Here is a 26,262-nt window from a genome sequence, read left to right on the forward strand (position 1 = left end):
AAGATAATTGACTTCTGACTCAAAGAAGCCCCCTCAAGGCCCAGTACTTTGATGTAGTGGGGGGGATTGCGTGTTGCAAGGAAGGACTGAGCTGTGCCAGTCAGGTCCAACCATGCTGGAGAGGTCAATCCTGAGCTTCCAGACTAAAACTGTGCCAAACAGACAGATATAAATTGATGACCCCGGCCTGATCTTGATTATGAACTGGACTATTCTCACCCCATGACAATTGTCCGAGAGTGAGATATCAGGGGTAACGAATAGATAGGGGACCCCCACCCTCGTTACCCAGTGAATTCCCCTATCCCTTTCCTTCTTATTCGCCATCCTACTCTCCTTTTCTTAACTTTTTCTTTTACTACTCGAGAGGTTCTGACAGTTAAAGGTTTCCCTGAAACCCTACCTGAGACCAGCTGGGTGATGGGATATACTGCAAGGTCCCTACTCATTGTGAGGGGCAGAACCCCGTATGCTGGTGGAGGAGGGGCAGATGGGCTACCTTTGACTGCCGACTCTCTGTCCATCTTCCAGTGCACACAGGGAGTAGCAACGTTGGCTCCCTACTCTATGGAACAAAACTAAAGGACAAATCGGGTTGTGAAAGCTTATACTCGTGACCGAGACCCCCTGTTTTTAAATAGTCGTATTCTGGATTCTTCCAACTCTGCAGAGACTACTTCTTTCATTGCTTGAGGCATCAAGCAACTGCAGTATCTTCTATGTACATTAACTCAAAAAAATTCTAATATATGGTGACGCCCAAGAGAGATAAACTTGACAATGGCAACTCTACTACCTGCAATCACAGCAGACCCTAAACTCTTACCTCCTCCCATTCCTCCTGATCCTCCCCCTAATCACCCTTCCAAAGTACTAACGAGCACTCCCACAAATTTGATCCTTTCAAATAAACTGACCCAGTTGACGACCCACGCAAGGCAAAGGAAAATCTTGATAACAAAGGCCCTGGACCGAATATGGATAAAGATTCAAATGAAAAGGCAGTTTCCACTATTACCATCAAACCAACAAACCAATATACAGGTAAACGTCGACTTACGATGGCATTAGGTTTCGATAGAGCCATCGTAAGACGATCTCATCGTAAGTCGACCCCCCCTCTGTTCCGTGGTCACTGTACCTAGCCTACCTGTATATTAACCACCAGAGATACTGAATATAGCCTATTAAACATGTACAGTAGTTTATTTAATTATTTTTATCCTTTTTACCATATTCAAACACTATAATATGTATTTTCAGTACGGAACTTAAATCTCGCGGGCAGCAGCCAATGCCAGCCGTACGACGTGACGTAATAATACTCGCATCATAAAATATAGTCACCGCTTTTATCGATCGTTCTCTCTCTCTCACCCGCGAATTTTTAAAACCACAGAGAATGGGATTTAGGGCACATTTGAGAGAATGTAAAAACACAGGGGCGACTACAATAAATATAATCAAGACGCCGATATGGCAGCGTCGCGAATCCACTTGCTCATGACGCCTACGTGTGCGGCACCGTATGGAAGGGGTTAAATTATCATATCGTCGTCGTCGTCGTCGTCATCGTAAAGTCGAACAATCGTAAGTCGCGGCCATCGTAAGTCGACGTTTACCTGTATAAGGGAGGAGATAAAGAAAATCCAACAAACTATAGACCGGTATCCCTTACAAGCACAATTGCAAAAATATGCGAAAGTTATAAAAAATAAATGGACTAAACACTTGGAAGAGAACAAAATACTAAATCCCAACCAATTTGGATTTAGAAGTGGAAAATCATGTGCGACAAACTTAATATTCTTGCACTTAAGATTGGTAGATATAATACAAGAAAGAGATGGCTTGGCAGACTGTGCCTTCCTTGACTTGCAGAAGGCTTTTGACAAAGTACCACACGAAAAGCTTATAAGAAAAATTGAAACCATAGGTGGAATACAGGGAAAATTATTGGAATGGATGAAAGACTTCTTGAATGGAAGAAAAATGAGTGGTACATAGAGAAAAGAACTCAGATTGGGTAAACATGATAAGTGGAGTCCCCAAAGGCTTTGTGTTGGCTCCGATAATGTTTGCTGTTTATATAAATGACATGGATGAAGGAATTGAATGTTACATAAACTTTTCCAGATGCGAAACTGTTGAAGAGAGTAAGTAAAGAAGAAAATTGTAAATCTTTTCAAGAAGACCTGGACAAAGTCTGGAGATGGAGTAAAAAGAACAAAGTGAATTTCAACATTAAGAAATGTAGTATAATGGAATTTGGAAATAGTAAAAATAGAATATCTGGTCAATACAAAATTGGAACAAAGGAAGTTGCAAAAGTAAACTCAGAAAGAGACCTAGGAATAATTATCTCAAACAACATGTCATCAGACAAACATGTAAACAAAATAGTTGGAGAAACCTACAATTTGATAAGATCAATGGAAGTGGCCTTTGACTACATGGATGAGGAAATGGTAAAGAGAATACTAGTTACACTGATAAGACCAAAATTAGAATATGCAGCATCACTATGGACACCCAGTACAATAAAAAACAAAGAAACTAGAAAGAACTCAAAGAGCATTGACAAAGATGGCACCAACACTTAGCAAGTTGACATACAAACAAAGACTGGACAAACTAAACTTAATAACTCTAGAGCAAAGAAGAGAAAGAGGCGATTCAATAACCATTTACAGAATTATGAAAGGGATGGACATCCTTGATAGGGATGATCTACATGAATGGGACAGAAGAAACACGAGGACACGAGAAGAAACTTAACCACTTCCATATGGTGACGCCTACGTAGGCAGCATGAGGAGCAAGTGGGTACTCGATGATGCCGACATCGGCATCTTGATTATATTTATTGTAGTCGTACCTACGTAATTTCCATTCTCTCTAAATTGGCTTCATCAATTTTCTATGGTTATCAAAATACATGGGTGAAAGAACGAACGATTGAGCACTGACTTTATTTTTTATAATGCGATTATTATGACGCAACATCACACGTCAGGCAGCAAATGCTGCCAGACGTGCGATGTGCCCCGGAGTGAAGAGGTTAAGGAGGACAGTTACAGAAGAGATTTGGAAAAGAACAGCTTTCCACACAGAGTGATAGATACATGGAATAAATTGAAAGAGAAAACAGTGAGTGCTAAAACTATACAATATTTTAAGAAATATCTGGATGCGGAAAGATACAATTGCGGGTTACTACGAGCATAGTTCTCCCGCAAAATACAACTAGGTAAATAGATACACACATACACACACACAACTAGGTAGGTACAATTAGGTAAATACACAATAAAAAATTGGTGAAAAAGAAGTAATGAAAGTGGGATCTGAAAAAGGCCTGGGAGTGATCATCATAAAAGATGTCCCCTGACAAACATATGATTGAAGTTGGTGAAAACTTCAACCTATTAAGGTCAATGAAAGTGGCATTTGATTACTTGGATGAAGAAATGGTTAAAAAAATATTAGTTACATTGATTAGACCAAAACTGGAATACGCAGTGACACTATGGTCACCCAGTACTAAAAAGAATATAAGGAAACTAGAAAGAATGCAGAGAGTAACGACAAAGTTGGCACCAGCTCTTTCCAAATTAACATATGAACAAAGATGATTGAAATTGGAACTACCAACACTGGAGCAGAGAAGAGAAAGAGGTGATCTACCGACTTTATTTAGAATCATGAAAGTAATGGAAATCCTTGATAGGAATGATTTATTAAAAAATTACATTGGAAAAACAAGAGGTCATGAAAAGAAACTCAACAAGTATAACTATAGAAGAGATTGGAAAAAGAATGGCTTCCCACACAGAGTGCTGGATATCTGGAATAACTTAGATATCATGTATCCTAGAGTAGAACCCTCGTGTCGGCCATTTTGAATAGGATCCGACTTACGACTGGTTGGTCGGAACCTATCTAGGTCGTAACTCGGATAGTAGCTGTATAAGATTTTAAGAAAAAAACTTGATGCTCAAAGATACAAAGACGGGTCACCATGAGCATAGCTCCCTCTCCGTGTAATACAACTAGGCAAACTAGATAGATACACACACACCAATAATGTTTGCTATTTATGTGAATGACATGGATGATGATGTGGAAAATTACATGAGCTTCTTTGCAGACAATACCAAATTGTTGAGGACAGTAGAAACCGAAACGGATTGCAAGTCACTCCAGGGAGACCTGAACAAAGTTTGGAAATGGAGTCAGAAATGGGAAATGGACTTAAACATTAAGAAGTGTAGCATAATGGAGTTTGGAAAAAAATAGAATATCAGGATAATATAAAATTGGAACCAAGGAGGTAAAGAAAGTGGGATCTGAAAAAGATCCGGGAGTAATTATTTCTAATGACTTGTCCCCTGATAAACAAATAAACAAAATTGTTGGAGAATCCTATAACTCGCTAAAATCGATAAAAGTGGTGCCTATTTGGACAAAGAAATGATAAAAAAAAAACAATAGTCACACTAATAAGACCTAGACTGGAATATGTGGCGACATTATGGTCACCCAGTACCAAAAAGAATATAAAGAAAATTTAAAGAATCCAGAGAACCACAAAAATGGCTCCAACACTTTCAAACTTGTCATGTGAAGAGAGACTGGCTTAATTGGAGTTACCAACTTTGGAGCAAAGAAGAGAGAGAGGCAACTTACTACCCATCTTTAGAATCATGAAAGACACAGAAATACTCAAGAGAGAGAGGACTTGTTAAATTGGGACAAGAGAAACACAAGAGGACATGGAAAGAAACTCAAAAAAGGTAGTTGTAGAAGAGATGCAAAGTTGTTGAGAAAAGTGAGCACTGAAATAGACTGAGAGTCACTGCAGAGAGATCTGAACAAAATTTGGGAATGGAGTCAGAAGTGGAATGTGGACTTCAACATCAAGAAATGTAGTATAATGGAATTTGGAGAAAGTAAAAACTGGATATTAGGACAATATAGAATCTGTGAAAAGGAAGTAAAGAAAGTGGGATTTGAAAAAGACCTAGGAGTAATCATCACAAAGGACATGTCCCCTGATAAACATACTATAAGCCAAATTGTTAGAGAAACCTACAACTTGCTGAGATCAATAAAAGTGGCATTTACTTACTTGGACAAAGAAATGGTAAAGGAAATACTAGTCACACTGGCAAGACCAAGATTGGAATACACAGTGACATTATGGTCTCACAGTACCAAAAAGAATACAAGGAAAATTGAAAGAATCCAAAGAACAACTACGAAGATGGCCCCCACACTTTCAGAACTGTCATACGAAGAGAGATTGTGAAAACTAGAGTAACCAACCCTGAAACAAAGAAGAGAAAGAGGAGACTTGTTGACCATCTATAGAATCATGAGAGGTACAGAAGTCCTTGATAGAGAAGACTTACTAAATTGGGATGGTATATGAGAAATAAAAGAGGACATGGAAAGAAACTCAAAGGACAGTTATACACGAGACCTGAAAAAGAATAGCTTTCCCCACAGAGTGGTGGGTGTATGGAACAAGCTGGATGAAATGATAGCATGTGCAAAAGCCATACCTGAATTTAAGAACAATTTAGATGTTGCGAGATACAGACACACAGACTACTTCAGAAGATTAAAGTGGCATTTGACTATATATGGATGAAGAGATGATCAAAAAAATTATCAAAACGACTAAGACTTGAAAATGTGTCAGTGGTATGGTCCTCACACAGTGAAGGATATAACTAAGATTGAGAGAATCCAGAGTGCAGCAACCAAACTGGTCTCCAGCCTGGCAGATAAACCATACGAGGAAAGACTAAAAGTACTGGGTCTGCCAACTTTGAAAGATCGAAGAGAAAGAGGTGACACAATTACAATATTCTTAACCTGATGTACTCCTGTTCCCTTTAATCATCTTGCTGTTTTTCATTATTTTTGTGTGGTATAGTGGTGGAATGTGGGCTACTCTCACACAGGTGTATGATCCATGTGATGTTTGGATTGGGGTTTCTGTCTGGGTTGTTAAGGCACTTTGTCATATTGAGCTGTCAATTGGAGACACATGTCACAAGGAGTTCCACATATGCTTTAAAATTGATCATATACAGTAGAACCTCGATTCTTGACCACAATCTGTTCTAGAAAACTGTTCCAGAACCAATTTGGTGAAGAACTGAAACAAGTTTACTGAATTGCTGGGTACAGCTATATCAGGGTGATATTTTCCCACGAAATCAATTTTTTTGTTCAATTTTCTCTGTTTAGGTTAGTTGAGAACCAATGTTTTGGTCAACTACTGGAGTAAAAAAATTCTTATTTTTTGGTTGAGAACTGGTTTATTTGACATGTGAGATGTTAAGAGAACTGAAGTTCTGCTGTATTCTCATGGGGCATTTTGTTATTGACTCATTGTTAGTAGATTTTAGGATCAAGACTCTTGGCTAGACCCTGACTGGGTGGCTCCAAGTCAGGGTCCACTTTGTCTTGGTTTAGGTCGAGTTGGTAGCTGAAAGGGCTGGTATTGACTTGCAGTCACTAGTTGTAGTTTTTGGGTCTGTTGGTAATGCCATTTGCAGCAAACGATATAGGTATTTGTCTATTTATGCAATATATACATTATTTTAGAAAAATTGCTCAAATAGAAAATGGAGTGTATTCCCTCTAGTTACACCTACCATGGTTATGGTAAAGGAATGAAACATCACTCATCATGTCCCAAAAATTAATTTATTTTGCAAATAAACACGTATTGTATTGTGAATGAGCATATCCCTCTTGTATTGCTATGATGATAAATATTAAATCTGTTAGTGTACCAGACAGCTGCCTGGTGGTGCTTGTGTGACCTGTGCACGAATTGAAAATGTGGTTGGCTTGTAATGTATAAAAGTGATTAGAAAAATGTAGTGTGAAATCATATTCTAGTATTACATGGCACACTAAGGGAAAAATACATTACTAGAATATGTGTCAGTACACAGAATCTGTACTCTGTGGGGAGGATGGATAGTTGTTCCAATTACCATTATAGATTGTTCTTTGTTGGATGTGGGTGTGGAAGGGGGTTACTCTTTGCTCTCTCCCCAGGGAAGTGTTGTGGGGTGGGGCAGGAGTGCAACTGAGGGACCTTGGTTTTGGGAGCCATTGCTTACTCCCTGTTATTGTTGTTTGGTTAGCATGATTATTCATACCACATTTAGGTGACCTTGCAGTTCCCTGGCCAGGTCAGGTTTAGGGAAGCTGTGTTTAAGGCACTTTGTCTAGTCCATTCCCTGTGTTGAATGAGCAGAACAGATCTGGAATAGGACTGCTTGGTTGTGTAGACCACTGCCAAGCTGTGTTGTTCCATAGTCCCACCACCAGGTGACCACGGGCTATACTGCCTGCCATATGGGTTGTGACTAAGGGCTTACAGAGATCAGCATCTCCTTCCCCCATTGTCACTCACCATTGCCAGAGGACTTTTGGCTGTTAGTTGGAAGAATGAAGTTTTTGTTTATGAGAGAGAAGTTTGACAGTGACTGATTATGCTCTCCGTCTCAGTTGTTGCCTCACACTTGGCACAGAGTCCTGGATGGAGATCAAACCCAGAAGCAACCACAAGGAGGTGGTAAAGCTGCAGTTGGTTCTCTTTCAACCCACTTTGAATCATGCTTCAGAACCTCCCTCCCACTTCTTAGGCAGGAAATGAGACAGAGGGGGCTGTAAGACCCCAAAGTGGGATTCATAGGAAGAAAAACTCCAGCCTCTGCTAAGAGAATGATGTATAAAGAGAATGGACATCAAGGGAAACCTCTGACAAAGGGTGGAGTAGTAATAGTGGAATGGCTAGTGAGACTGTTCAGTGTAAGGGAAGAAGTCTCCTGGTGGATTAGAGGAGTGTAGCTATAATGAATTTTTTTCAGCCCCAGGCATGACAAACCCTCATCACAGAATTAATAATCAAGAATCGTACCAGTGCACCATCAAATTGTGTGTGTGTGTTTGTGATCATGCGTTGTTCTCTGTCAAGCATGGTTCTGTATGATGTTCATGATCATTGTTCATGAAAAGAACAACTGCAGACTTGGTTGAAACTGTTGTACCTTCATTCTGTTTACTCACTGCCCTAGTCTTGTGTACATTTGTGGGAGTGTGATGGCTAATGTGGTTTGTGTGCTTGTAATTTCTGTGCATAGTGCAATTGGTATGTTGGTCTTGTTGGGAATATGTGATGCAAGGTCATGCATGCAGACATTAACAATGTGAGTGAAGACTGGAGCCTTGGAGGACCTCATTGATTATGCTTAGGTGCATGAAATGGCAGCCGCATATTCAGTGTGTTCCTGCCAGCTGAAGAGTTACATTTCTAACCATGGTATGGTGGTGTGCATTGGTGTGTGCATATTTTGTCAGTTTGGATCAATCTTGACAAGGTATTGAATTCTTCCTGGGGGTGGTAGAAGGAATTAGGGTAGGGAAGCAGGAAGGGAGTGAAGGGGGAAGTGAGGGAGGAAAGGAATGGGGAAGGAGGAAGGAAGGGAGAGAGGGAAGGAGGAAGGAAGGGAGAGAGTGAAGGAGGAAGGAAGGGAGAGAGTGAAGGAGGAAGGAAGGGAGAGAGGGAAGGAGGAAGGGAGAGAGGGAAGGTGGAAGGAAGGGAGAGAGGGAAGGAGAAAGGAAGGGAAGGAGGAAGGAAGGGAGAGAGGGAAGGAGGAAGGAAGGGAGAGAGTGAAGGAGGAAGGAAGAGAGAGAGTGAAGGAGGAAGGAAGGGAGAGAGTGAAGGAGGAAGGAAGGGAGAGAGGGAAGGTGGAAGGAAGGGAGAGAGGGAAGGTGGAAGGAAGGGAGAGAGGGAAGGAGAAAGGAAGGGAGAGAGGGAAGGAAGGAAGGGAGAGAGGGAAGGAGGAAGGAAGGGAGAGAGTGAAGGAGGAAGGAAGGGAGAGAGTGAAGGAGGAAGGAAGGGAGAGAGGGAAGGAGGAAGGAAGGGAGAGAGGGAAGGTGGAAGGAAGGGAGAGAGGGAAGGTGGAAGGAAGGGAGAGAGGGAAGGAGAAAGGAAGGGAAAGAGGGAAGGAGGAAGGAAGGGAGAGAGGGAAGGAGAAAGGAAGGGAGAGAGGGAAGGTGGAAGGAAGGGAGAGAGGGAAGGAGGAAGGAAGGAAGAGAGACTTGAAAGAGAGAGGGAACAGGTGAAGGAGAGAGAGGGAACAGGTGAAGGAGAGAGAGGGACCAAGTGAAGGAGAGAGAGAAGGACCAAGTGAAGGAGAGAGAGAGAGGGACCAAGTGAAGTAGAGAGAGAGAGGAAGGGAGTGAAGGAGAGAGAGAGAGGAAGGGAGTGAAGGAGAGAGAGAGAGGAAGGGAGTGAAGGAGAGAGAGAGGAGGGGGAGTGAAAGAGAGAGAGAGGAGAGGGAGTGAAGGAGAGAGAGAGAGGAGAGGGAGTGAAGGAGAGAGAGATAGAGAAATAGATTTAATTTGGAAGTGGGTAGCAACAACTTTGCCAACTGTGTAGTTAATGAATGGAATAAACTTCCTGCAGAGGCAGTGCAATGTAGTTCAGTTTGAAGCTTTTTAAGATTCGTTTAGATAAACACCTAAGCAAGATGCTGTAATGCCTGCCACTTGTTTTATATTGTTTGTTATTATTTGTCTGTTTATTATTTCCTTGATTATCATTTATTATTATTCATCTATTATTTACTATTTACCTGTTTGTTTATTATTCAACTACCTATTTTTTTTTTTATTATTATAATTTTTATTTGTCATTATCATAATTTTTGCATCTGACCTAGTTATGGACCAAAAGTTCTCCTGTTGGCATGCTCCTCCCTTGTAATCCGTTGAGAGAGGGAATGAGAAAGAGAGAGAGAGGGAGGGAGGAAATGAGAGAGGGAGGGAGAAAATGAGAAAGAGAGGGAGAGAATGAGAGAGAGGAGGGAATGGGAGAGAGAGATGTGAGGGAGGTAGGGAGTGATTGAGAGAAAGACTGAGTGAATAAGAGGGAGGGAGGGAGTGAAGGAGAAGACAAGAAGGTATTGAGAGGAAGACAAGGAGGAAATGAAAGATAGTGAAAGAGGGAATGAATGAGAGAGGGAGGGAGGGAATGAGAGAGAGTGAGGGAATGAAAGAGAGGGAGGGAGGGAATGAAAGAGAGAGAGGGATGGAATGAGAGAGAGAGAGGGAGGGAATGAGAGAGAGAGAGGGAGGAAATGAAAGAGAGAGAGAGAGGGAGGGAATGAAAGAGAGAGAGAGAGGGAGGGAATGAAAGAGAGAGAGGGAGGGAATGAAAGAGAGAGAGAGAGGGAGGGAATGAGAGAAAGAGAGGAGGAGGGAATGAGAGAAAGAGAGGGAGGAAGGGTATAAGAGAGGGAAGAAGGGTATGAGAGATGGAAGAAATGAGAGAAAGAGAGGGGGAGGAAGGGTAAAAGAGAGGGGGAGGAAGGGTACAAGAGAGGGAGGAAGGGAATGAGAGAGAGAATGGGGGAGAGGGGAAGAAAGAGTAGGGGAGAGTGAGAGAAAGAGTTGGGGAGAGGGAGAGAGAGTGGGGGAGAGGGAGATGGAAAGAAAGTGAGGGCAAGGGAGAGAGAGAGAGAGAGTGTGTGGGGGAGAGGGAGAAAGATAGTGGGGGAGAGGGAGAAAGATAGTGGGGGAGAGGGAGAAAGATAGTGGGGGAGAGGGAGAGAGATAGTGGGGGAGAGGGAGAAAGATAGTGGAGGAGAGAGGGGGGAGAGAGAGAGAATGGGAGAGGGATATAGAGTTGAGAGGAGGGAGAATGGGGAGACAGAGAGAGTGGGATGATCGAGAGAATTGGGGAGATGGAGAGGGAAAGAAATTGTAGGGGGAGAGGGAGATTGTAAGGGTAAAGGGGGGATATTGTAGGGGAAGAGGGAGAGAGATTGTAGGGGGAGAGGAAGAGATCATAGGAGAGGGAGAGAGATCATAAGGGAAGAAGGAGAGAGAGGTCATAAGGGGAGAGGGGGAGAGATCATAGGGTGAGAGGGAGAGAGAAATCGTAGGATGAGAGGGAAGGAGATATTGGGGCCAGAAGGAGGGAGAGGGGAGATGCTGGGAGCCAGAGGAGTATGAATTTGAAAAAAAAAAAAAAAAGACAGGCATAACATAGGGATATCAGTATTGTATTCCTTCTCCATTGCAGAACTACAAATGTAGTGTTCTTCAGTCTTCCCAATTTGCCATGTCATTCTGTATTGTTCCCTTCTGTAGGGAATGTGACTTCTTTGTGGTGCTTATGATGTAGATCTTTTCTCTTTGTGTGTTTCATAACTAGTACAGGCTATACTATGCAAATGAGGACTCGGTGAAGGTGATTTGTTCTTTTCATTTTTTTTTTCTGATTTTTTTTATGTATTTGTTTATTTTATTTCACTTTATTTATTTATTTATTTATTTATTTATTTATTTATTTTTTGTGGGCTGAGAGATATTTATCATTAAATATTGGAAGGTCAAACCAGCTGCCCTTTACCCAAAAGTCAGGCAGATTATCTATTTATACATCTGGTTGCAAGATATTTTTCACAACTGGTCAAGTGTTTCATCACCTTTACAAGCATAACTATCAATTTAGAATTTGGTTTTTGTCTTATCAGATTCATATGTACACAAATATATATCCAGGTCATTGAAGTGTGCATAGATCTTAGAATTGGTCATAGGTGAGGATCCTGCACCAAGAGGCATGCGTCTGTAATCAAAACTGTCACCTTTGTCCCATGCACTTTGACTGTTGGGGTGAGAAATACGGGATTTGAATCCACAAATAAGTGAATGTGAGACCAGTGCATTTCTGATTACATCACCAGTGCACATGAAGTCATGGGGGGAGGGGGGGAAGAAGAAGAAATTTTTCCATACTTGTAGGATGGACTGTTAAGTTATTGGCTCGAGTTTCAATGGCTGGAAATCTACTACCCCACGGTGTCTGGTAATGCTCATTGAGACTTCACATAAATCCTTTGGGAGGGAATTGTTAGACTGTTTTCTGTGGGACAGTTTCCATGTCACTGATTTATAATAGTATAGGGAGAAGAGCAGTCACAAGTTGTCAGCACTTTATGTGAAAAAGTGAAGAAAATACAGTTGAAATTTATAAAACATTATCTTGAGCCTAGTCCAGAGACTTCAATGTTAGGTAGTTGGGGCTTCACTCCAGATGGAGGTAAGGGTATTGACAAGTTTTGAAGATGGATGGCAGGAAGATGAATGGAAGCTTTCCTTCAGAAATCATCAGTGATATTGCTCAACCCAGATAACCATGAATGAAATGTCCAGCAATACAGTGGTTAACTTCTCTGTTCTACGAAAGAATAAGGGGTTTTTAACTATGAAGTAAGATTACAATTTTGGATTTTATACTTTCCAGGTCAGCAGAGGGAGGTGAAGCCCCCGCAGCAGGTGGTGCCCCAGGAGCTGCACCAGCCACAGGAGAAAATGGCGAAATTGTCGGAGGGCCCCGAGGGCCTCAGCAGATTGCTGCACAGAAACGACTTCAACAGACTCAAGCTCAGGTGGACGAGGTGGGTATTACTTTCATTAAAAAATCTTGATTTGTGAGGAATTTGAACTGTACTAAGCATTATGTAGGAATTTCTTGTGGCATAATTTATATTGAATAGCTTTAAGGGGGCCGTCGCGCTCGAGAACGAACTTCGTCAATTACAATCGGAATTTTGCGAATTTTTAATATGTTATATATAAATATATATACTGAGATGTTCACCACCGATTTTCATATCATTTGGTTGAAAAACAATGAAGTAATTAAAAAAAACTTTTTTGAAAAATCACAAACGATCTATCTCCTCATTTATCCCTTGACTGAACATATTGAAAAAAATACCACAAATGCTCCATAGCAATACCTAAATAATTATTGTACAGTTTTTGGAATTTCCTCTTAGTTTAGGAGAGAATTTTTTTTTATGTCCATTTTTTTTTTACATAGAATGAAAAATGCCACAATGAAAAAATTGTAAATTTATTCAGCTTTCAAATGATCTAAACCCCATTAAAATCAGCCAAGTAGTTATGGAGGAAATAGAAAAAATGTAGAGAAAAGTGTAGTTTTGAGATATTGAGCTTTGAAGTTCAAAATATATTTACTTGCATTTTTTATATTTTTCATTTAGGTTTTTTTTCTCTGCGCCAATCTTCATGCATTCTATGTCATTCACTTGTTATTATAAAGTGTAGCTGGTACCTGGTCCCCCCTTTTACGAGGTATTAGCCGCTCAGAAGGCGAGGTTTTTTTTTAGGAGGCACTACCTCCCTCATTGTCGCTATGATCATCTCTAGTAATAACCTAACTGAGGCAGAAGTACACTCTTTCTCAATAATTTGATTCTGTTTCTTAGCTTTTTCATGAAACGCACGTTTCTTCTTCGAATGTTTAGGCATTCTTGAAATGATTATAGCTTCAAATGAAAGTAAATAAAAGTTCTCCAAGGAGCAACAATTCGCTTTCTCCGCCTACTCACAATAATTATCTCAGTTTACTCATGTTTCTGATGTATTTGAGTGCGAAGTGCTTTCCCCACTTGTAGGACAAGTTTCCAGCTAGTCTTTATTAGTGAATAATAAAATACATCGCATTCGTGCCATTTTTATTGCGATGAAATAACTTAGTTGAATATATGTGCAGCGAAGGTGTAGTGGGAAGTGGGGGGTGTCAGAAAAATAGTCATAACTTTTATTTTTTAGTATTTTGCTGAAATATTTTAGAACATGGTTGACAAAGGCCACTAGATGGCAGGGAAATTGCTTTCGATTTTATATGTATATATGCATGAACATAATACAGCAAAGGGTCAAGGGTGTTGTAGGAAGTGGGGGGTTCAGAAATTTAGTCATAACTCCTTTATTTTTTAGTATTTCGCAGAAATATTACAGAACGGGGTTACTAAAGGCCAATATATCATGGGGAAATTGCTTTCGATTTTTTTTTTTTATCTTTTTAAAATATATATACATGAAAATGATACACCAATGGTCGAGGATGGAGTAGGAAGCAGGGGGGGTCAGAAAACTAGTCATTTTGCTGAAATATTTCAGGACTGGCTTGCCAAAGGCCACTAGATGACAAGGAATTTTTTTTTCGAATATTTCGATTTTTTGAAAATATTAACTGGAAATTCACCGCGACGGCCCCCTTAACCTGTCAGACTACAGTACATTGTGTATAAAATCAGGAATCTGAAATTGCATAGAAATCATTGTATTAAAATAGTATCTATGAAAATTCTTTGAAGCCACAAGATTTGTTGCACTTTGGAAATTACAACTACCTGGCAGATTAAATGTTAAAACTAGGAAAATGTTATGTTAATTGAATGTTAAGGCAGCCACAACCTTGCATTTCCAAAACATTCTGGTGCCTTGGGTTAAGGTGAACTGCCGTGGTTTGGTTTGTACTGTGATCTTTACATGTGAAAATTTAAAGTCCCTCAGAAGAAGTAATGATAATGAACATGATAATGTCTTGTCCTATCTTTTTTTTTTTTTTCTTTTATTGAGTTTGATGTATTTGAAGCAAGTTAAGTTCACAGTACCTATGGCCAAGGCATGGGTTACATTTAATGTAGACTTTTAACCAATTTATCTCTCATCTCTTTGCAGTGCTGTATGTCATTTAGCAACATTGAAATTTATGAAACAAATTGAATATAAAACATGCCTGATAATTCCAGTCTACAGTGATTAATCATGCATTCTATTAATAATGATCATGGTTGACCATTATCAAGAATTTTGTTTTACAGAAATTATGCATTATTACTTTATATTGTTTTTAATTTTCAGGTATGGCAGTGTTAACTTTTTGTCAGCCATCTGAACTTCTTTATAAATGCTTTCCAGTTCTCCTGTGCCTCAGAAAATGTATATTCCTTCAGTACCCAAACAACTTGACAAGTTATTCAGTAGTATCTCTGTTTTCTATCTTTGCTCTATTTTTTTAAACACATCAAGAATAGTTATTTAATTTTCTCTTAATTCCCTTTTGGTTTTTACTGTTTACATGAGTCGTCATTACTCGACTTGAGCAGTATAGCCGGGACAGAGATGACAATTGATCCATGAGATGTTTAAGATGGGAGGGATGTTAACCCTTTCACTATGGGCCAAAATCTCGCGGGGAGCATTAGCTGCCAGACGTGCGATGTTGCGTCATAATACTCGCATTATAAAAAATAAAGTTACCACTTATATAGCTCGTTCTCTTTCACCCATGAATTTTGATAACCATAGAAAATATGATGAAGCCAGTTTACAGAGTATGGGGGTCACGCAGGTACGACTACAAAAAATATAATCAAGACGCCGACATTGACATCCTCGCGCACCCACTTGCTCCTCATGACGCCTGCATAGGCGTCATCGTATCGAAGGGGTTAAATAGATTTTAATGTCCATGAAGTGATTTACACAGCCAGTCTTTAATAATGGGGAAAACCCATACAATGGGATTGGTTGGGTCAAAGCACATGTTTACTTCATACATAGCCATTTGTACCCCTCCCATCTCAGCATCTTAGGAATGAAGGATCATCCCTGTCCCTGGCTGCACTGCTTGGGTGAAATGTAATACAAAGAAATGCAATGTTTCCATAGTAGGACCTAACAGCCAAGGCTGGTTTACTCTCACCACCTCATTATATGGCGAACCCTGTCCTCATCCATTGAACATGAAATACAGAAAAAGTAAGATCATTCCTTCCATCTGTGGTAGTCTTTCACATATTCACAACCTTCTATTCAATCTTATCTTTTGCACTCTTTACCCTTATCCATAAACATTCCTTATGTATTCAATATCCCTCTCCCATTTACCCCATCAATCCTCTTCATTCTCAAGTATTCATCCACTTCTGCTTTCCAATCTGTTTTTGCTTGTTTTTCTTCACTTGTTTTTTCCATATAGCCAGACCCCCACAGCCTTTGTTCCACCTATTGTCTGCTTCACCTCCACATTTCTCACTGTCCATTCTCATAACATGACCATATTTCTTGAGCGCTATATCTCCACACATTCAGAATCTTCCTTTCTGATTTTTTTCTTGTGAAGAGTTAAAGTATATAATATATATATATGAAGATGGCCCACCAAATTTTAAAAACTGTCATACAAAGAGAGATTGTCAAAATTAGTTACTGACTCTGGAACAAAGAAAAGAAAGAAGAGACTTGTTGACTATAGAATCATGAGAGGTATGAAGTCCTTGATAGAGAAGACTTACTAAATTGGGATATGAGAAATACAAGAGGACATGGAAAGAAGCTCAAAAAGGACAGTTATAGGAGAAACCTGAAAAAGAACAGCTTTCCCCATAGAGTGGTGGATATATGGAACAAACTGGATGAAACAATAGTATGTGCAAAAACCATAAACGAATTTAAGAACAAGTTAGGTACTTCAAAATACAGAGATGAACACCATGAGCATAGCTCCCCTTCCTGTAAGATACAAGTAGATAAATACACACACACACACACACACACACATATAATGTATACAAATACCAAAGAGAAAAAGAAGAGAAAGAAATTGTAGAGGCAACTCTGAAAGAGGTTCAAGAGGAGGGACAGGAATTGGAGAGATTGAAGAAGTGCATAGTATAGGTCAATACTCTAGAGAAAAGCACTATAGGCCACTAAAAATCAAACTAAGGTCTCAAATGATAGCTGAAGAGGTACTATCAAAAGCAGCAAAGCTAGCAAATTGTGAAAATTATAAAAATGTATTGACAAAAGGAAATAAGCAATAAGGATAAAGAGAAAGAAAATACAGAAATGAAGAAAATGGGAAGAATGGAGACTGAAAAGAATGAATTTTTTAGAGCACTAGACCTGAGGCTGAGAAAATGGTACATAAAAAAAAAACCGGAAACATAAACCAAAAAAGAGAAGAAAAGAATAAATTAAAAATAACATACTAACATAGATGTTATGATTTCAGGACTAAATGAATTAAACAACTCTGTTAATAGAGAAACCAGGGAATTGTGGAGACAAAATTAAAAGGTCCACTACCATTAAATACTGTGGGACAAGGTCTATACAACCAATGGGCAAAAATAGAATGGAGGAATCATGATTTTGACTAAGAAAGGTTTAAATGTGACAAAGATAACAGAAGGAAAAAATAATGTGGAATTGATTATGATTAAAGTTGAAAATGGAAACATGAATTTCTTTGCAGATGATGCAAAAATACTAAAAGTAAAAAGGAAGGAAGACTGCAACTTGTTACAAGACTTGGACAAGATCTGGAAATGGACTCAAAAGTGGGAAGTACATACATATACCAAGGCTTTTTCCCCCTTACAAGGGAGGTAGCCAAAAAGGAAAAGGCATAAAATCATTCCCACCCATTCCATCCCTGAATACACTCCACACCCCTCCACCCTCCCTCTCATCTTAGCACCTCCTGGATGACGGGTCATTCCTGCACCTTGTCCACTGCCCTGGGTCAGAAGTAGTGTTGCAAGACACAGCAAGGCCGCTTCGTCAAATCGGCGACCCCCCCCCTCTCCGTCCCCCCATGCATAAAGGGAGAAGACGGGGAGAAATCCCTTCAGGCTGCGTCAAATTTTGCTCACACATACTACCTCACCCCCCATCCCCCCCATTCCACCTCATGCATCACATCATCCATATACAACCATTCTCCATTCACCCGTCTTCTGTCCTCTTCCGTCCTCTTCCGTCCATCCTCAACAAACATTCCCCTCTTCCCCAAAGCACCCTTCACCCCATCCATCCACCTCATTCTAGGACGTCCCCTCATGTTTACTCCCTCCACATCTGCCTTCCATACCTCTTTTACTAGTCTTCATTCACTCGTTCTTTCCATGTGTCCAAACCATTCTAATACTCTTTCATCAACCCTATCTCCCAACTCCCTTTCCACCCCTGTTCTTCTCCTCACCTCCTCATTTCTCACTCTATCTAGCCTAGTAACCCCCTCGTACTTCTCAGACACCTCATCTCAAACAAATTCAAACTTCTCTCTTCCTCTCTTATGTTCCATGTTTCTGCCCCATACAGTACTGTTGGCACAATCACTCCTTCATATAGTCTCCTCTTTGCATCCATTCCCAAATGTCTATTCCTCATTATACTCTTCAATCCACCAAGGGATTTACTCGTTTCTCTCAATCTACATTCTACCTCCACCTTCACTCCACCTTTTCCTGCCACATTTGCACCCAAGTATCTAAAACTATCCACTTCCTCCAGTCGCTCTCCCTTAATGCTCACTTCCAGTCTACTGCCACTTTCACCCCTTGTACATCTCATCACCTTACTTTTACCCACATTTATCTTTAGCTTTCTTCTATCACATACTCTCCCATACTCTGCCACCAACTTCCTCAATCCCTCCTCCGATCCTGCCACAAGCGCAGTGTCGTCCGCAAACAACAGCTGGCTCACCTCCCACTTTTCTCCATTTCCTTTAACCATCTCCAATACCTGACCCACTACCCTTGCATTTACCTCTCGCACTACCCCATCCATGTATAAATTGAACAGCCAGGGCGACATAACACATCCTTGACGAAGTCCCACCTTTACCTCGAACCACTCACTCTCTCTAATTCTAATCCTGACACAAGCTCTACTACTCTCATAAAAACTCTTGACAGCTCCTAGAAGCTTTCCTCCTATCCCATATATCTGCATAACCTCCCATAGTGCCTTTCTGTCTACCCTATTGTAAGCCTTTTCCAGATCCATAAAAGCCCAAAAAACATCCTTCCCCTTTCCTATAGCTTTCTCACAATGTCTTACCACAAAGATCTGATCTACACAATCTCTACCCGTCCTAAATCCACACTGTTCCTCACCAATTACTCCCTCTGTTCCTCTAATCCTCTCAATCAAGATCTTCCCATAAGCCTTCCCAACTACACTTAACAAGCTAATCCCTCTGAAACTACTACATTCACACTTGTCCCCTTTTCCCTTGTAAAGTGGAACTATACAGGCACTCCTCCAGTCCTCCGGCACTCTACCCTCTCTCCAGCAAACATTAAATAACCTCATCAGCCAGTCCACCATCACTGTACCTCCTTTTTTTAGACATTCTGCATGGCATCTATCCAGACCAGGTGCCTTACCTGCTTTCATCATCTTAACAACTGCCTTCACTTCATCCTTCCTTATTTCTCCTCCATTTTCCTCACTCATCACGGTCATTTTCTTAGCATTTCCCACTGCAACTATCTTTCCCTCCCTATCCTCCTTCACATTTAGCAACTCCCTAAAATAGGTCCTGGAGCCACAGCGTCTATGTCGTGGGACCACCCCCCAACCCCAAGAGTTGGGGGCCAAATGGCGGCAACCAGCCCTGGCCACCGGCTCTACGCAGGTGGCACCGATCCCCAAGAGGAGCTACGTCTGCCTTGGGGAGTACCACAATCCTTTTTTCTCAACATGCAATATTACGTTTTTTCTGCACCGAGGGGTGATTTTCCGGCGATCACCCCTCTTCTTCTACTTTTAGCTGGAGATGTAGAGAGCAATCCTGGGCTCACCACAAAATACACATGCCCAACATGCTCTAAACCCATTACTTCGAGCAGACAGACAAAGGGCTCAGTTCAGTGCAATATGTGCAAAAACTGGGCCCACCTCACTTGTACAACACTTGCTGACACAAACCAATACACAAACACTTGGACATGTTCTACCTGCCCTCCAATAACCCCGCTCCCACCTCCCCAACCACAGCCAGCACCCTTACCCACTCCCAATTTCCCTTTGCCCTTATCCCCAATCAGTACTCCCCTTCCTTTGTCCCCTATCTCTCCTTTCCCCCCCTCTAACCCAGATCCTATACCTTCCCCATTAACACCCCAACCTCAACCCCAAATGGCAACATACAACACATGCAGAACACACAACATCAACATATTACAACACAACATTGACGGTATTAACACGAAAAAACATGAACTCGAACACTTTCTTAAACAACACAACATACACATTGCAATTATACAAGAAACAAAACTAAGACACTCACACAAAACACCATCATTTCATAATTACACCACCATCAGACAAGACCGGACCAACGGCTATGGCGGTGGACTCATCACCCTGATCCATCACTCCATCTGTTTTGTGGACACAAGTGCCACAACCAAAATTCTCCTCCCTACCACAGATAACACTACAGAAATCCAATCCATTCGAATCCGCACAGGCAACAAATCAACACTGACAGTAGTTAACATGTACATTCCCCCCCAATCATCCCCCACAGTTCCAAACACCTTCAGACCTCAATTTAGCCAACTAGCCTCACTCCCCAACCTGATCATGGGTGGTGACTTCAACGCCAAGTCGTCTGCCTGGTATGTCGACAACCCTGACACAGACAGAGGGCTTGATTTACAGACTCAGTTTGACTCATTGACTATCATGAATAACACACATAATCATACACATATCCCACACCAAGCCCTCTACACTCCCTCCTCTCCTGATATCACCTTCTGCTCCCCCTGCCTAACCCCAACAACATCATGGAGAGTGGTCTGAACCCTTGGCTCTGACCACCTTCCAATCATCATCACCACCGAAACAAGATGCACCCCAGTTGGCCACAGACACACATACACCAATTACAAGAGAGCTTCACACCAGAAATCCAAGGCCTCATCAGACAATGAGACGCACTTAAACACAATACCCCCACACCTATCCCTCAAAACATAGCAGACCAAATACAAACACTAAACACTGTGATTGCCAATAAAATACACGAACAAAAAACACAAAATTGGCAAAACTTTATCAATACCAGCTCTGGTACTTGGCCTTCGAGCCAAAAAATTTCATAAATCAAATCAAAACTTTATCAATACACTTGATCACAAAACAAACACGAGCAAATTGTACAAAACACTCAACAGCATTACACTATCCAACAGTAACACAACACGCTCCCACGCAGCAATAATCACAACAACAGACAATCTACCCTCAAACAGACAACAAGCAAACACACTCATAAATCATTTTGCACAGACAAGCCATCTCACTTCTCACCCTGACGACCGACGCACTATTCGACGTAAGAAAGACTTTCCCACAGACTCAGACTATACACCCTTCATAGACAGTCAGACAAAACACATAATCTCAAGCACTCATCCGCCTGTGGCCCTGATAAGGTATACACGCACTCACAAACATTGCAAACTACAGCTATTCACACAACACTATACCTGACATCTGGAAGCATGGTAAAATAATCACCATTCCAAAACCGAACAAAGACCCAACAATCCCAACATCGCACTGCCCAGTCACACTTCTCTGCACCCCCTCTAAAGTCATTGAACGCCTAATACTTCAACTTGTCACACCACATATTCCCCTTGCTGACTCACAACACGGTTTTAGGCCACTACACTCCACAAACACTCTTCTGATAAACCTCACACAAAGAATTTTAGATGGCATCAATTCAAATAGGCCCCACCACAGAACACTTCTTATAACATTAGACATTAGTAAAGCTTTTGATGCTATCCCCCGCCACAACCTAACAAATAAAATATATAACACAGACATGCACAATAACACCAAAAGATGGCTGGCCAATTATCTGGCAGGTAGGAATGCTTACATGTCATATAATGGGCAATCATCGCACATCAGAAACATTAAGAATGGAGTACCACAGGGCTCTGTTCTATCCCCCACGCTCTTTAATCTATACATGCATGACTTACCCACACCAGACACCTCAGAAATACAAATCTCTTCCTACACAGACGACATAACAATCACATGCACACATCGTAACACAAAGCTGCAGAAACAATCCAGCCATACCTTGATACACTCAACACATGGTTCATCACAAACAGACTCAAAATAGCTCCAACCAAGTCTACAGCTACACTTTTCACCAACTGGACAAAAGAACACAAATACATACCTCATCTCTACATCAACAACACTCTAATACCACACACAAACACACCGAAAATTCTTGGTGTAACATACGATACATCCATGTCTTTCAAACAACACATCACAAACATAAAAAACAAATGCACACCTGGACTTAACGCACTTAAGTTAATCACTGGAACAACATTTGGACAAAACAAAGAAACTAATACAACAATATACAAACAATGCATACGCTCAGTGATGAATTATGTGAGTCCTGCATGGGCTCCTAATCTCAGTGAGACACACCACAACGCCCTTCAAATCATACAAAACAAATCCCTAAAAACAATTACAGGCTGCACAAATACAACACCTACAGACCATTTACACTATGAAACAAAAGTCCTCAAAGTCAAGGACCACCTCGACATGAAAGGCACACAAACACTTGCTGCAGCCACCACAAACACATCACACCCGCTACACTACATAGCAGAACACCCACATACACCAAGAAACATTAAAACAACACCCAAAGACCTGTATCACACAGAGATACTCACTTCTCTTCCTCCACAACCACCAAATACCAGCCTCCGGAAACATATTCATAATCATATCACTCACCGCTCCATTAACACACTGAAAGACAACACACTGCTGCATGCCAGACCCCCTGATATCTGCCCTTCTGAATCCTCTCTCCCACAAAAGGACAGAGTCCACCTGGCCAGACTGCGGTGCGGCCACCACCCAGCACTTCTAAGCTACCTGAAGAGGCTGGATGACCACATTGTGAACAGCTGCCCAGGATGTAACACTTCACCCCCTACCATACAACACATAATGGAAGACTGCATTATACACAACTATGCATGGAAACAACACAACATACACTCTATAAAGGATTTGTGGGAAAACCCAGGTTTGGCTGTGGCATTCCTTGGGGAGACGGGACTGCTCGGACAGACAGTCTAGGGAACGACAACAACAACTCCCTAAAATATTCTGCCCATCTTCCCCTTACTACCTTCTCTTCCATTATCATCTCTCCATCTGCACCTTTTACCTTTTCTTCTCTACTTGATTCGCCTCCTCCTCCTCTCTTAATTTCTTTCCAAAACATCTTTTTATTACTTTCAAAATTTTCTGTCATACTCTTACCCCACTTCATAATAATAATAGAAAATTTATATTATTATTCTAATCTTAAATATGGAAGGGTAGTATTTAGTGCATACTTTCATATCCTGAAATTTAGTTCTTCCAGGTTTGTGTTTTTCATTCAGAATTTGGAATACATATGCTTTGTCATTATAAGGTACCAACAATGTGTACCATTCTTTTTCCACAATGACTTTCCGTCTTGCACTATTATATCTCTGAATTACATGGTATTCATCCTCATTTCCTTCTCACCCAACTTGTTTACTTTCAGCACTTCTTTGCCTCCTTATATTTTTATTTCTTCACCTTGCATCCACTCTCAATTGCCCTTAGATCATACATTCCATCACACTCTCCCCTTAACATATTCACAACTCTTCTAATTGCTCGTTTGGACAATACTACATAGTAATTGTTGTCTCAGGTTTCTCTGAATGGAAGCCCACATGGCAATGGTTCTTGGGCCCTTCCAAAGATCTCTGGGAAATAAAAACTTTGAACTATTTTCAGTGTTATATTTGTGTGGGACCATTTTGAAGTCACTGGCTTGCAGTAGGAGGGGGAGGGGGGAACAGTCACAGGTTGTCAGCTTTCCTTATGTGAAAAGATGGAAGAAATACATTTAAAGTTGGTAGAGAGAGAGAGAGAGTTCTTGGGCATAGTCTGGAGACAGAATGTCAGCCCCTGAGAGTTTCCCCTACAGATGGAGGTGAAGGTTTTGACAAGTGTTGGAGATGGGCAACAGGACTATCACAAATAGTAACTTGTCATTGGACCTACATGCATACATGTGCCAAAAGGCCCCTTCCCCCTACCACCAATTAATCCATTGATGCTCTCTCAATTATGCTCCCACCAACCAACCACCTCGGCTTATGTGAACTTGTGAACATCTTTCTTTTTAAATGTTGTATTCACTATCATCTTTTCTCAGGGAGAGGGAAATGGGCAGAGTATATCAGTTATTGAATGTAGAGTAGAACAAGGAGGCTTTGATTGTGGTGATGGGAGATGTTAAGAAAATGACAGTAATGGATAAGGAGAACGAGGAGGGTATTGCAAAAAAGATCCAAGTAGCCTTGAAAGAAATGAAAGATGGAAAGGCATCCAATTTAGGATGTCATGTCATGTGATGTCTGACAAAAGTTGGAGTAGCAATAGTAGAATGGCTGGTGGGATTGTGCAATATGTATATGAAGGAAGTGTTATGGTGGATCAGAGGAGTCTTTCTATATATCAAAAGACACCTTTTCACATTTGGAAAGCAACTGATGACTGCTCCCTTCCTACTGCTTTCAGCCAGTGACATAGAAAGTCACATTAATACACTACAGGCAATGGTCCAAAGTTTCTTTTAGAGAGATCTGTAGGAGGGCCTGAGGATTATTGCCAGCCACTCGAGGGCTCTGGCTTTCTAGTCAATGAAACTTAGGCAACAGTCATTATTGTGTCTACTTGAAGTCTACACTGACTTTCAGAATACTTGTACATTATTCTGAATCAACTGAGACTTGTCCCTTGTGTCAAGCCATTTTCTTTTTGTTTTTCTCCCTTGAGTTTTTTTTTCATTGTACTGTAAAGTGCATATTTGTTTTAAATCATTTGAAAATGTTTTTTAATTAATAACGATTACTGATTTCAGTGTTAGTAACTGAAGTGGCCATGACCTTCATTTAAATCGATAAAATTATTTAATCATTCTTTGAAATTGGCATAAAATCTTTGTTTTTTGCAGGTTACGGATGTATTATCATTCCCATTTGATTCTTTTTTAATTGAGTATTGACAAGATACAAAACAAGAAGTTGGAACTGCATTGTTGTGGCATTAATTTGATTGAGAATATTTGTGTTCCTATCTCATACTAATTTGTAATTTGTAAACCTAATATTTGTTTTATTCTTTGTTCCTGAATGTTATAAAAACAGGTGGTAGGCATAATGCGTGTTAATGTGGAGAAGGTACTGGAACGTGATCAGAAACTTTCAGAACTTGATGACAGAGCAGGTGAGAATGATGAGAGGGTACTTGACATATACAAGAGCATTCTGTAGTGATTTTTCATTTTTTCACTCCTTATCCCTTCTACTCTAAACTTGTATAACTGAGTGTATTTACCTACTTGTATTTTGCGGGAAGGGGAGCTATGCTCGTGGTGTCCCACCTTTGTATCTCGCAGTGTCTAGTTTACTTTTAAACTCATGAATGGTTTTCGCGCATACTATTTCGCTATCCAATTTGTTCCAAGTGTCCACTACTCTGTGGAAAACTGTTTTTCTTCAGTTCTCTTTGGTAGCTATATTTTTTGATTTTCATTCCATGTCCTCTTGTGTTTCTCTTGTCCCGGTTTAGTAAGTCCTCTCTATCAAGTATCTCTGTGCCTTTCATGATTCTGTAGATGGTCAGTAGGTCACCTCTCTTCTTTGCTCCAGCGTCGGTAACTCCAGTTCAGCCAATCTCTCCTCATATGATAGGTTTGCAAGTGCAGGTGCAATTTTTGTTGCTGCTCTCTGGATTCTTTCTATTTTCTTTATATTCTTTTTGGTAGTGCGTGACCACAATGTCGCCGCATACTCTAGTCTAGGCCTTATCAATATAACCAATATTTTTTTTATCATGTCGTCGTCCAAGTATGCAAATGCCACTTTTATTGATCTTAGCAAGTTGTAAGCCTCCCTGACAATTTTGTTAATCTGTTTATCATAGGACAAGTCGTTTGTGATAATTACCCCCAAATCTTTTTCGGATCCTGCCTTCTTTACCTCTTGGTTCCAATTGTATATTTTCTTGATATTCTGTTTTTGCTTTTTCCCAACTCCATTATGCTACACTTCTTAGTATTAAAGTCCACTTCCCATTTCTGACACCAGTTCCATACCTTATTCAGGTCTTCCTGCAGTGCTTCACAGTCCTTATTAGTTTCTACTTTCCTTAACAGTTTGGCATCATCTGCAAAGAAGCTCATGTAACATTTCACATCCTCGTCCATGTCATTCACATAAATAGGAAACATTATTGGTGCCAATACAGATCCTTGCGGTACTCCACTGATCACCTCTTTCCAATCTGAATATTTTTCTCTGAGCACTACTCTCATCTTTCTACCAGTCAGGAAGTCCTCCATCCATTTTAGTAGGTTCCCTTGTATTCCTCCTATGTGTTCCAGTTTTTTTTTTTTTTGTAATTTTCTGTGTG

At 40.6% G+C, this 26,262-nt stretch overlaps 1 protein-coding gene across 9 annotated transcripts in view; it reads left to right on the forward strand.

The window, feature by feature from the left end:
- The window catches only part of nSyb (neuronal Synaptobrevin), a 107,081-nt gene that overhangs the window by 9,571 nt on the left and 71,248 nt on the right, over window positions 1-26,262 (forward strand). For 6 of the 9 annotated variants that reach the window (XM_076181790.1, XM_076181798.1, XM_076181740.1 and 3 more), the window contains exons 2-3: window positions 12,350-12,503; window positions 24,996-25,074. In XM_076181790.1, the coding sequence (XP_076037905.1) occupies window positions 12,350-12,503; window positions 24,996-25,074 (233 nt within the window). The remainder of the gene's footprint in view (window positions 1-12,349; window positions 12,504-24,995; window positions 25,075-26,262) is intronic. The other 3 variants (XM_076181758.1, XM_076181752.1, XM_076181774.1) reach the window with 1 other exon arrangement.

Source organism: Oratosquilla oratoria, chromosome 3, assembly GCF_046742065.1.
Source record: "Oratosquilla oratoria isolate Oo_2021 chromosome 3, ASM4674206v1, whole genome shotgun sequence".
NCBI classification, from domain to species: Eukaryota; Metazoa; Arthropoda; class Malacostraca; order Stomatopoda; family Squillidae; genus Oratosquilla; species Oratosquilla oratoria.